Genomic DNA, 12769 nt, shown 5'->3' with positions numbered 1-12769 from the left:
AGGTCCCCACACTTTTTGGAATTTTTGTTTTAAATTGCAGCCTGAGTTGCAGATCTTTTCAAGGTTTGGACAGGACACAGTGTCCCTCAGCCCCTGAGCGTGGGTGGGCGGGGCAGTGTCTTTCCCTCTTAGCAGTACTGAACGCCTGGCCAAAAGAGAGACGAAGGACAGTGTGCGCTGTTTGATTGGAGTCATGTGCACGCTGTCCTCTCCTGTGGTGCCTTAAAGGGCAACCAGAGGGTTAGATCTGTGTCAAAACTGAGCATCAGGGATACAGTTTGGAAAACGTCCCTCTGGTATTTTTCAAGGCTAGGACACATCCAGAACACGTGGATGAGGGAGGCTCCACCTCTTTTACATTTCTCACAGCAGGGATTCACAACTGGGTGCAGAGAGATAGTTTGACTTTGGACATAAGTGCCTGCGCACAACCTTAAACTGTAACAGACAATGACAGGCACAGAGGGATGTTGAATTAATCAGCCTGAAGATTGAATTCTGTATGTCGTCTCACAGTGAAAGATTTAAGTAGTGCTCCCAAGCAGCTTTAATTTTGTAAAGAGGGGCATGTCTTACACCTGTCAGCTTTTTTGTAGGTAGCAGATATAACCACAGCATTATTTAAACTTTGTGACAATGTCAGGTTAAACATTTATGTACTTATTTGCATTTGCATTCACAGTTATTTTGTATGACCTTCTTATATTATCTGCTAAACGTAATATTTCTAATTTCTTTTTTGTCAGTGAAACTTTAAACTGCTCTCAGCTCTCTTTTCCACATCTCTCCTTCTCTGTCCATCTGCTCTAATCACCCTGCATCTGCTGCTGGTTGTCTCCATCCCTGTGTTTAGTGCAAGAAGCTGAACAGGAGGAGGTGAAGGTGATAGCGGACATACAGCCGCCCCGCTCAGCCAAAAAGGGCAAAGCATCGGCCAGCTCCACTCCACAGACGGGCAGCGACAAGAAGGAGAGGAAGGGGAAGCACAAAGGTCAGCCTACCAGCCAGCCTATTAAGGGTAGACAGAGTGAAAGATATATAGAAATGAGATGAATGAACAGGCAGGCAAAATTAGAATATTTTTTCCAAGCATATTGTTCCTGGTCTTTACTGATTCCTGTTTAAACACAAAAGGGGTCAGATTTTAAGTCACTGGAGACAGTATGAAAGAGCAGCTTATCCAGCAGCTGCAACTGTCGATTCAAACCCTCGTTGCAATCCTCACATAATGGTGCGCCTGCTGATTTTTTTTTTTAGCCACATCTGGCAACACAAACAGCCAGTGAAGCTGCCCCCTTGGCCACCACTGCGGTGCCATGGCTGTCAGAGCTCAACTGTGTGTGATGATGTATGACCGTCTGAGTGCCGTCAGCCCGCTAACACGACACAAGTGGAGACATAAATTAGTCGTTAGACGGAGGAGGAAAAACTGAGTGATGAAATGGTTAATCCAGCTTCATCTACAATGCTGCGATTGTTCCTCTTTGCTTCTGTGCTTTTCAGCTTTCAGAGTATGTTATTGCAGACCGACACTGTAGTGTAATAGGTCATATATGCCATGTAAACTGAGAGAATCACTACAGAACAATAAGGAACCGATACACAGCCATAATTCATTTCTGTGTCCCAGAAACCCCCCCAGAAAAAAAGAGAATACGATCCCACTGGGGTAAAAGATTAATCAGGCCAGTAGCATCACAAACACCGCTGATGAACCTGTCTCACTCCCGCTCTGTCTCACTCTCTGATTTTCTCAAGCACGAGCGCACAGGTTCAGGAGAGCTACTTTACCGAGCTACTATGCAATCAGCTTCATCAGGGCTGCAGAACAGATGAGTATAGGAGTAGGAGTAATCAAGCTGCTCTATAAATATATCTGCATCTAAAATTAAATATGCAACACAACACCGGTGAAATACATTTGGATTAAAACAAAACCCAAATCTAAAAAAACTATATTAAAAACAGACTTGCCTCCTACATGCACATCCGTCCTTAGAAAGCCTTCCAGCAATTTTAATCAAGGAGTAAAATACACAAGTTGTTGATACATTTACAGATTTTTTAATGACTAATCTGTCAGAAATATGTTAAAAAAAATTAACTTCTCCATGCACCATAGGCTAAATTTGTATTTTTTAATGAATTACGTAGATTTTCAATAATGAAACACACCAGTAGGATTGAAATATTCTATTTAATAAGACACTGGATTTCTATATGCATATGTTTGAGTGAAAGAAATAAAAAAGGACAAGGGACCATGTGAAAAAACAAGTGATTAGACTGGCTAACAATTGTGTTATACTCAACAAAAATATTTTCCCATTATTTTTATTCTGTTTTTTTCTTCTGCTGTACAAGTTGAAGTAAGGACAAGTAGAGAGGAGCGCGTCCGTTGTTTTGAAGCTGCAGTGAACTGTGCTTGAACGCCTGAGGCAGCGTGGACATTGAGTTCCTCCCTCTTACACATTAGACACTAATTAAATCGAAAAGCCAAAAAGTGAAGCCAGTCAGCAAAACAATTACTTAAAACACAAGAACCCAGCACAAAACACCCACACCTTCATCAAAGCAGAGATGTGGAAATGTTATCACATTCATTCAGGCAGGCGTCGACTGCTGGATGTGATGACAGACAGCTGCCTTTGTTTTACTTTGCTGGGGCTCATTTTGGTGATTTATTGTGTGTTAACGTGGAAACAGACGACTTGTCAGCATCAGTTTTTGCACCTTACTTACAGGGGGTGCGTTACAGGGGAGCCAGGGCTCCTTTGAAAACATTTATTTTGAATCATTTATTCAATTTTAGGGGGATCTCTGAAATATTGACAATATGGTTTATTTGCCATGCTTTTCGATTTTTCTGTATCTTCATCATCATCGATCATGTGTAGAGTCAGGCTATTTTCAATGCATGTTCAGTGATGATAATAGCAGAGAAGTTATTGTGCATTTATCTTTAATCGCTGATCCCTTGTAGGCAGCCTGGTGTGCTCTGTTTTTAATGCTAATACATTTGTGTGTTTGTAGGCTGTTTTGATATTTGATCTGTCCATGTCTTATTTTTATGGATAAACTATAGATTATAGTACATCACTTTGCAGAGTACTGTGCCCTGTGGTATCGTTTCATGGTGTGATTTTTGGTTTTGATGCTCGTGTGCAGGTTTGATGTGGTCATTAACTGATTATAGGGTGGCACGGTGGTGCAGTGGTTGGCACTGTCGCCTCACAGCAAGTTCTAACCCAGGTTGGGGGAGCTCTTCTGTGCGGAGTTTGAATGTTCTCTCTGTGTCAGTGTGGGTTTTCTGTGGGTACTCCGGCTTCCTCCCACAGTCCAAAGACATGCAGGTTAATTGGTCTGAATTGGCCGTAGGTGTGAATGTCTCTATGTGTCAGCCCTGTGATAGTCTGGTGACCTGTCCAGGGTGTACCCCTCCTCTCGTCCAATGTCAGCTGGGATAGGCTCCAGGACCCCCATGACCCCCAACAGGATAAGCGGCTACAGAAAATGAAATTAAAGGGTTATTATATGTTGAGATGTGCTGACATAAAGCAAGTAGACCCACATGCTTGCAGCTGTAAATATTTCCCAGTCAGTCCTCTCTTTATGGCACTTGCAAGCCTCACCACCCCTAATTAAATCAAAGAGTGATCTCCCCTGAGAGCCATGGTATAGTTCACACACTGCTTACTGATTCAACAGAAAGAATGCCAACTGACTCACTATTGGTTTTGAACCCTCTCAAGTCCCGGAGCTCTCTCTATTGAGTGAATGCCTGTCTGATGTTCACTCTTATTTTATCTTGGCTTTTGTCACTCTCCCTCTTTGCCTTCCTTGCCCCCTCTGTCAGTGGGGCTCTTTTTCTTCTGCATGTATAGTTTTCCCAGTTGCTTCAGCTGTTCCACTGTTCGCCATTTTCGCTACAGGGGATAGTAACTGCAAACAAACTTCTATTGATGCTCTTTTGGTACCTGGGGATGATTACTGATAGCTACCAGGGATACAAAAGTGCTGTCCTCTTTTTATTTTGGTTGCACAATGGTTGACGCACTTTCTTTTGTGCTGTAAATCAACCTTTATTTTCCCTGGAGATCGTACCCAGTGACACACAGAAATGCACAGGGAAAGTGAGTGAACCATTTTAAATGCTGATGGTGTCATTATTCTACAGTCATTATAGTCATTGTGCAATCAATATTTAATTTATTATCATAAATCAAAGCTACAAACGTGTCTATTTTCACTTTGACATGAGATAATGATTGTTGTACAGTTCTGATGGAGTTTGCTCTTGTGGGATTGTGGCTCAGCAGCGATCGATGGCCTGGCTTCCCTGCAGGATGATGGTCAAATCCAGATCCTGACAGTGGGTCACCCCAGCTCAGAGGATGGCGACTCGGAGCCTGTCATGAGCTGCACTCAATCGCAGAGTAAACAGGATCTGCGTGTCACCATGCTCAAGAAAGGTACTGTCTCACTGCATTTGCAAAAACACAACCATGAGTCCACATTTACACCCACGCCATTCTGGTCCGCTGCTGTGATGTGTTTGTAGGAGGGTGAAACACACTGAATCATGCTAGAACTGCAAATAGAAATGCCATTTTAAGACCAAGTGCGTGAATGATATAACTCCAACATATGATGCTGACATATTTTTCTGTCAGCATAATGTTTCTTTGAGTTAATGTAAACATTGATCACTATTACACTCATTTATTATTCCTTACATGGCAAACACTTAATAATTTACTCTGCTGTCTAGTCTTTCACTGTTTGGTACATTTACAATGTGTTGCATTGTGAGATGTTTATCAAAAAGAAGTGTTAATTTTAGGACACTATAGTGCATATAATGTACTCTACAATTTGGTTAATAAAATGGTAAAAATAGTGACTTGACTTGTTTTGTTTTTGCAAAAAGTAGAAACAGGGATTTTGAAAAGAAATCAGTCTCTGATTTATTCCCTCTATCTGTATTTATGTCAGTAATTATTATTCCATCCTTTTATTAAGATTTCTTAAAGCTAGAATTGCCAAGATATACCCAGATATGGTTGATACTTATGACAGATGCTCCCAGTCTCCTTGCAGTCTGTGGGAGTACTGGAAGTCTTATTTAAGAATTATTTCAGAAATATTAGAGCAAGTAATAGGACCTTTCCCACAGATTACTATATTTGGTGTATCTGAAGCAGGCATGGCAGAAGTGTGTCCAAAAACAAGCAAACATAGGCTCATTTACCTCTTTAATAGCCCATCGGATAATACTCTTACTATGGAATAAACCTCTTGCCCCGTCTCCTATTTCATGGCTGCATGATACGATGTCTTTCTTAGAGTTGAAAAAAAAAACAAAAAAAAAAACAATTCTCCATAAGAGGCTCAACAGATATATTTTATAGCTACTGGCAGCCCCTGATCAATTATGTAAAGAGCCTGACCTCTCTTTTCCCAGAATGACCATGTGGATGAGATGATTATTGAATATAACAATTGAGATTTCAATTCTGACACTGAGCACTGACGAGGCCCATACCATATACACTTTCCCCTTTCCTAATATAAATATATGTATATTTTAGATTATTATATATACGTATATATATATACATATTCATTTACTTTTTTGGGGCGGCACGGTGGTGTGGTGGTTAGCACTGTCACCTCACAGCACCTCCCGGGCGTGGGAGCCCTTCTGTGCGGAGTTTGCATGTTCTCCCCGTGTCAGCGTGGGTTCTCTCCGGGCACTCCGGCTTCCTCCCACAGTCCAAAGACATGCAGATTGGGGACTAGGTTAATTGATAACTCTAAATTGTCCGTAGGTGTGAATGTGAGCGTGAATGTTTGTCTGTCTCTATGTGTCAGCCCTGCGATAGTCTGGCGACCTGTCCAGGGTGTACCCTGCCTCTTGCCCAATGTCAGCTGGGATAGGCTCCAGCCCCCCCGCGACCCTCAAGAGGATGAAGCGGTTAGAAGATGGACCCTAATTTTATTTATCATTGGGGTTTTTTTTGGTATAAGTATATACATCTTAATTTATTTTTTATTTTAATTACATTTCATTTATTATTGTTTTTTGGTACAAGTGTATACATATTCATTTATTTTTATTTATTATTATTTTTTTAATAAGTGTATACATATTTATTTTTGTATTTAATTTAATTATTTATTTATTTGTTGTTATATTTGTCACTCTTTTTTCTCTCCTTTGCTTTACATTAATTTACCTCAGTCATCATTCTTATTATTAACCGATATGTTGCTGGTCTTATTGCCATCCCTCAACCTCGTATGAGGGAGGTTGGAGGGGGTGGGTGCAGGTTCATTGTTGGAAACTCGTTCCCCTAAATGGTTTTGTGCCTGATCCTAAAATGCTAATTTCTTTTAAGTAATTTATTGGCAAAAGAATTCATTGACCCTATTCCTTATTATTCAGGGCTGTAATTTGCAACTTTATATAAGATGAACAGAGTTTGTTCTCTTCCACATTTTTAAAAAGGTTAAGGTTAAGCCTCAAGTGGACCAACATGAAATTTCAGTCTCAGTATTGTTGGGCACCAAATAATTCACACTGTACCTCCTTAACATGGATGACTGGACTCACACACTTCTGGGAAACAGTCACCATTAAGTATTTGTTTAACTACAAAGACAAATTTCCCTACGGGGGCCAATAAAATATATTGTACCATACCGTATCGCATTGTATCGCATCATATCGTATCATATTGTATTATAAGTACTGTGTGAAATCAAGAGATAGTAGACAGTCCTGATAACACCTGAGCTCAGATTTACTAAAAACCCCTCTGTGTCTCAACTGAGTTCTGACACCTGGTTTATTTAATGGAAACCTGTGACCTGGTTGCACTCACTAACATGGGGCACAAATAAGTCTATTTAAACCTCAAACTGTGAAGATGTTTTTTTTACAGATGTTATACGTGATGAAAAGGGAATGTGTTCCTGTTGGCTCCAATTATCACAGTGTTTCATGTTACCACTAAACTGCAGTGAATAATAAGTGACACCATTTTCTTTCTTCTTTCACTTTCTTGTTTCATTTTCTTTCTCTGTGAAGGTATTTCCAGCAGTATGAATTTCGATGAAGAAGAGGACGACGAAGATGAAATCAGCTCCAGTTCCTCACAGCTCAACAGCAACACGAGGCCAGGCTCGGCCACCAGCAAGAAGTCATGCAAGGTAACATGAATCTCACAGCGTGCACTTGTGCTCTCTGCATGATGCGTCTTTATTCTGCCCAGTAACCAATAGAGTTTTAACCAGTCAGTGACACGCAGGAGAAAATGTAGATTCAATTTTGTCGCTCAGCTGGACTCTATTTAAGTTCCATGACTGAAAGTACAGTTATAGACCATTATGGCTTAATGTGATACAAATAAATTGCTGCTGCCCTTCGGCTTTTCTTCTTCTACAGACAGTATTGAAATTATTTGGGGCTTTTGCAATTTCTGGCCTGTTGTTTATTTATTCAGGTGGTGGAACAATCATCTCATACAGACACCTTATGTGCCTGTAGCAGTTTGAAAGGGAAAAACTGCCATTTGGTTTGAAGATACACACCTGAGGCGGAGAGCTGTGCATAAAGGCCCAGGTGGGCTATTGTAAGCATTTCTGTGCAATTTATGTAATCAAACATACTGCCAAATATTTTTAAAACATGTTGTAAGCAAGGGCATAGGTTTTGTTGAGATTTTGGCAATGAAGGAGGACATAGAACAAGAGTTTGGAGGTCCTAGCCGTTTCTGCATCAATTTATGGTGAATATGTCTTTAATACTCTCTACTACTGTCATGCTTTCATTGGTTGGATATGTCCCCTGTGTCTCCCCCAAAATCTACACCTATGGTTGTATGCTATTATTTTGCATACTTCTGATCACTTGAAGTCAGCCAGCTTTGGATCTATTTGATCCAATATTTGAGGTAACACATGTCGGTTTTGTTTTTCTCCATTTCAGGTGTGATAATAGATGACTACCCTCAGATGACCATGTAACCCTCTTTAAAAACACATCCTCTCTACAGCCTCTACACTCTGTTCAGAGTGAAACCTCAGCTGGCATTGTACTCACGATAGCCATCTCTGCTCCTCATTCCACTCTAATCTTTCCCTTCAGTCAACTCAATCTTCCATCTCTACACCAGCTCCTTATTTTAGCCACAGTGTGCTCATTCTTGGTCCCGGTGGACGATTTGATCTTCAGGCTCATTACTCTGTTCTAATGAAAGTCAACTCTAATGCATCACTCACCAGTCCACCATCTCACCTGGGGTCTTGCCCTGCGCGGGCTGTTTTTCGCCTACAGGAGGTGGCTTCAGCACCCACTCCACCAGTCAATGAACCTGCTGTCGATGTAGATGACCTTGAAGAGTTTTCTCTGCGACCTGCGCCCCAGGGGGTCAGAGTGAAGTGCAGAATTACCAGAGACAAGAAAGGCATGGACCGAGGCATGTATCCCACCTACTACCTTCATCTAGAGAGAGAAGACGGCAAGAAGGTGAGAAGGGTCAGGCAGCGGAAACTCTGAGACTGTAAACAGCAACATAATTAACCAATCCAAACACTAATGGAGTAATAAGCATTGTGAAAACTCTGAAAATTCAGTCATTTTCTAACGATAAGTCGCACAGTTTCCACAGGCTTAATGGACAGTTCATGCAGTGAAAAGAGATTGTTTTGCATGTGTCCAAACTAGTTGACTTGCTAATTTGGTTTCTGACTTGGCTCGTCACAGGTGTTCCTGTTAGCAGGCAGGAAGAGGAAAAAGAGTAAAACATCAAATTACCTCATCTCCATCGATCCCACCGATCTGTCTCGAGGTGGAGAGAGCTTCATTGGTAAACTGAGGTAAGTCAGTAAGCATTGTACATGATTCTTTGTTAAACTTTTTTTTTGTTTTTTAGCCCCTCTCCAACGGCTCCCTGTGGCTTTGACCAAAAATTAGGCTACATGGAAATGAATCACGGTTATTTTCTAACACTTACATTTTCATTTATCATTGTTGTAGGCCTAAAGTGATTCTTACATTACTCAATTGTAAAAATGTGTAAATGAGCTCCTGTTTAGCCTCCTCGTCAAAACCATGTAGGCTCTTCTCATCTGTCTTACGCAAGTGGATGGCATTGATGTGAGTCTTGTACACTGACTTCACGGTGCTCTGACGTGGGTTTACGCGCATGGGGGTTGTTCTGTAAACACCAGTGATGCTTACGCGGTCTCCCGGCTGCACTTTATCAGTCAAGGTCATTAAGAGCATTGACAACAGTTGTGTGAGGCTGACAAGCCGACATGTCTTCAGGAGATTCTTGAACTTTGAAAAAAAAAAAAAAAGTTTTAACATTTCGTCATCTAAAATGTGACTCAAACCTATGTCTACAGCCTGGCGCTTTTTCTCTTGAACATTGAGCATGGTGGTTTGTGTTGAGTCTCCGTAGCGAAGCTTGCCATGAATTACAATTCCAAAAGGAAAAGTCTAGTGTATAGACAGATTTGTTTACTTCTGCTGCAAAGTACCAAATATTCATAAATACCTTACTGCAGAGTAGCCACCTTATGGTTAAATATATTGATGATTAGACCTATTAGTTACGTTGATAAGCCAATTCAGACTTAATAAGGCTGTGTTACCTTTATTATAAGGGTTAAGGGGCAATCACACAGAAATGAGACGCTAAAGACGCAGACGCTTCAAAGACGCTTGGAATGCTGGAAGTGCTTATTCAATGTGCGCTAGCTACTGGCATCTGATGCTCAAAAAGTTGAAAATATTTTAACTTTTCAGCGTCTATGTGCATCTAAAAGCATGCGCCTAAAAAGAAGCATCTAAAAAGAAGCGTCTACAAAAATGTGCATCTAAAAGACGCCGGGAAAACGCCTGTTTAAAAAGATGCTTGGATCATACGAAAAACAATGGTTTTACTGGCGTCGCATTTCTGGCGTTTCATCTCGGTGTGATCGCTCCCTAGATATATTTTGTGGCTCCAGGCAGATTTAATTAATTTTTTTGGACCAAAAATGGCTCTTCTGGTAGTAAAGGTTGTTGTACCCTGCTTAAGGCCCTGTATTTAGTGTTGATACAGTTGTTTAATTAATATTAAATGGGTATTTAATCTAACTAGAATATATTACATTGATTACAGATAGGGTAAGTGGCTCGGACATCCGGAGGGAGCTCAGGGAAGAGTCGCTGCTCCTTCACGTCAAAAGGAGTCAGTTGAGGTGGTTTGGGCATCTGATCAGGATGCCTCCTGGGTGCCTCCCACGGGAGGTGTTTCAGGCATGTCCCACTGGTAGGAGGCCCCGGGGCAGACCCAGAACACGCTGGAGGGATTACATATCTCATCTGGCCTGGGAACGCCTCAGGGACCCCCAGGAGGAGCTGGAAAGTGTTGCTGGGGAGAGGGTGGCCTGGGATGATTTGCTAGGCCTGGTGCCGCCGTGACCTGGCCCCAGATAAGCGGATGAAAATGGATGGATGGGTGGATAGAATACATTTCCATATTTAAATAATTCATTTAGAGTCAGTGTGATAAAATATATATATATATAAATATGAATAACTGTATGAGTAACACCTAACAGTGAGGTTTTAAAAAAAATCTGTAATTCACCTCTCATTTAAAAAAATATATACCTTCCTCATAAATGTACAGCGAGCCATAATGTTCACTGTAAATTTGTGTAACGTTTAAGGCCACAGTCAGATGCAGGGAGTGAGTCGAGACATAATCTTTGGAGACAGCTTCAAGGCTGCGTTAGTGGCTCCATGGAAACTCCTGGGGAGTTTAATCAAATATAGCTCTGTGCAGCCTTTAATCTTCAGAGCGGGCCTGACCATTGGTCGATGCGCTGCTCAAACCTGTGCAATCACGGTCCCGTTTGAATGATGGCGATCTAAATTTAAATGAACAGTGACCTTTCATCTAGTGCTTCTCAAGAGTCCTTGAGGGGGTTGGCCTAAATGAGGTATGGACTATAAGAGGTATACAGTCAGCGGTTTGAAGCTGTGGCTTTCAAAAGCAATTGCAAAGCTGTACTACTTACAAACGAGGCATACATACCTGGGAACCAGTACAGTAGTAATACCTTTGTGTTGTTTAAGACTGTGTAATTGACTACAGTGGTTGATTTCATAGTCCTTGACTTAATATGAGTATAATTGAGAAATGCGAAAAGCGCATAATTAGATGAATAATTATTTCTCATTAGAAATTAAAGTTGGTCAGAAACAAAATAAAACAATGTAATATCCCATTGTGCTGATGTAATTAGATTAATCATGCTGCTCACATATCAGTAGTAATGCTGCTTTTTAGAACGTTGCTGAATCTATATCTCCCCAGAATTTTTGCAAGTCATATTACCTGTATGGTATAAACAAAACATTTTAAAAATTAGGTAATCCAAAGGTCATGATGTGAGAATAACTTGTGTCATGACTGTGTTTTTACACTTGGTCTCTTTCAGCCCTCCATGTGGACTCAAAGTGATGAGTCAGCATTTTTTACGCATATGTGAACACTACAAAAGGAACAAACTGCTCTCAGACAGGGGGGGTAGTAAAGGTGATGGATGTAGTCTTCATTAACCCTTGTCAGAGGATTTCATATAATTGAAACGGTCTTTAAAGGGCTGCCAAATTTTGTAAAATTTCTCCTTTTGTTTTTTCAGAGTGAATTAAATTTTCTCTAGTTCCAGATGCTTCATTACATCGCTCATTAGATTTGAATGTGTTGGTGCAGATCTCTGTTTCCACTTAAGTAAACTCCGTCTGCATGCTAGAAGGCTGACAAATGGTACCATGATGTCTTCCACACTGTTCTTTACAGTGGTTGAGTCTATAGCACTTAAAATGCCATCAAAGGATCTAAGTCAATATGTATTTGCATAATCTTTGATAAGGTCTGAGAAATATTGCTCCAGTAGTTTGATATCCTCGGGCAGCCCCGGAACATAAGAGCCAGTGATGCTGGTGCGAGCCTACAGCTGTCACATGAAGGATCTTCCTCTGGATATATTGAACCGAGTTTTTGTTTAGACCAGTGTAAGGGATGTATTACCTTAAATTGCGGGAGGCCATGTTTCGCACGCACTGAAGATTTATGAATCTGTTCCAGGGCTTCTTCTGTTGTCTGGCTATAGATCATCCTGCCAAGCTAGTTTCAATTGTTGTTAACTGGGAGAGTTTCTCATATATATTTGATACGCCCCCTTTACTGTGAGGATCTCACAAAAGTAACCATTCTACTGACGACTGGTCTGCAGAATAGAAATAAGTACCTTTTCTGTCCACTTTTGGTTTACTTTCAGGTTTTTTCGCATATTGTCCTTTTTAGGATGCTTTCACACCTGCCCTGTTTGGTTCGGTTCAATCAAACTCAAGTTTGTTTGCGCCCTAAGTGCGGTTCATTTGGGCAGGTATGAACACAGCAAACGCACTCGGGTACGCACCAAAACAACCGGACTGAGACCTTCTTGAAGAGGTGGTCTCGGTCCAGTTATAACCAAACTGGTTTCCGAACCAACTGCAGTCACATGACACATTGTTTGGGTTAAACATGAGCATGTTACAGTCCTGGAGGATTATTAATGTGCACCTCCTCCTGTACTGCCTTAATATGCACATTCAGCACATCCAATGCATCAAAAGACTGTTTGCCAGCTGGAGCCGCGCCTCGTTTTCAAACTGTATGGTTTGACTAAAATGAACAATGACAGCAATATAGTCCACGAT

General features: G+C 41.1%; 1 protein-coding gene across 3 annotated transcripts in view; it reads left to right on the top strand.

The window, feature by feature from the left end:
* The window catches only part of tub (TUB bipartite transcription factor), an 80869-nt gene that overhangs the window by 62505 nt on the left and 5595 nt on the right, over positions 1-12769 (top strand). For 2 of the 3 annotated variants that reach the window (XM_049601016.1, XM_049601036.1), the window contains exons 4-8: positions 854-991; positions 4317-4472; positions 7094-7215; positions 8342-8533; positions 8771-8883. In XM_049601016.1, coding sequence (XP_049456973.1) covers positions 854-991; positions 4317-4472; positions 7094-7215; positions 8342-8533; positions 8771-8883 — 721 coding nt within the window. The remainder of the gene's footprint in view (positions 1-853; positions 992-4316; positions 4473-7093; positions 7216-8341; positions 8534-8770; positions 8884-12769) is intronic. The other variant, XM_049601025.1, reaches the window with a different exon arrangement.

Source organism: Epinephelus fuscoguttatus, linkage group LG2 (assembly GCF_011397635.1).
Source record: "Epinephelus fuscoguttatus linkage group LG2, E.fuscoguttatus.final_Chr_v1".
NCBI lineage: Eukaryota > Metazoa > Chordata > Actinopteri > Perciformes > Serranidae > Epinephelus > Epinephelus fuscoguttatus.
The sequence above is the reverse complement of the archived record's forward strand: the minus strand, read 5'-3'. Positions and strand labels throughout refer to the sequence as shown.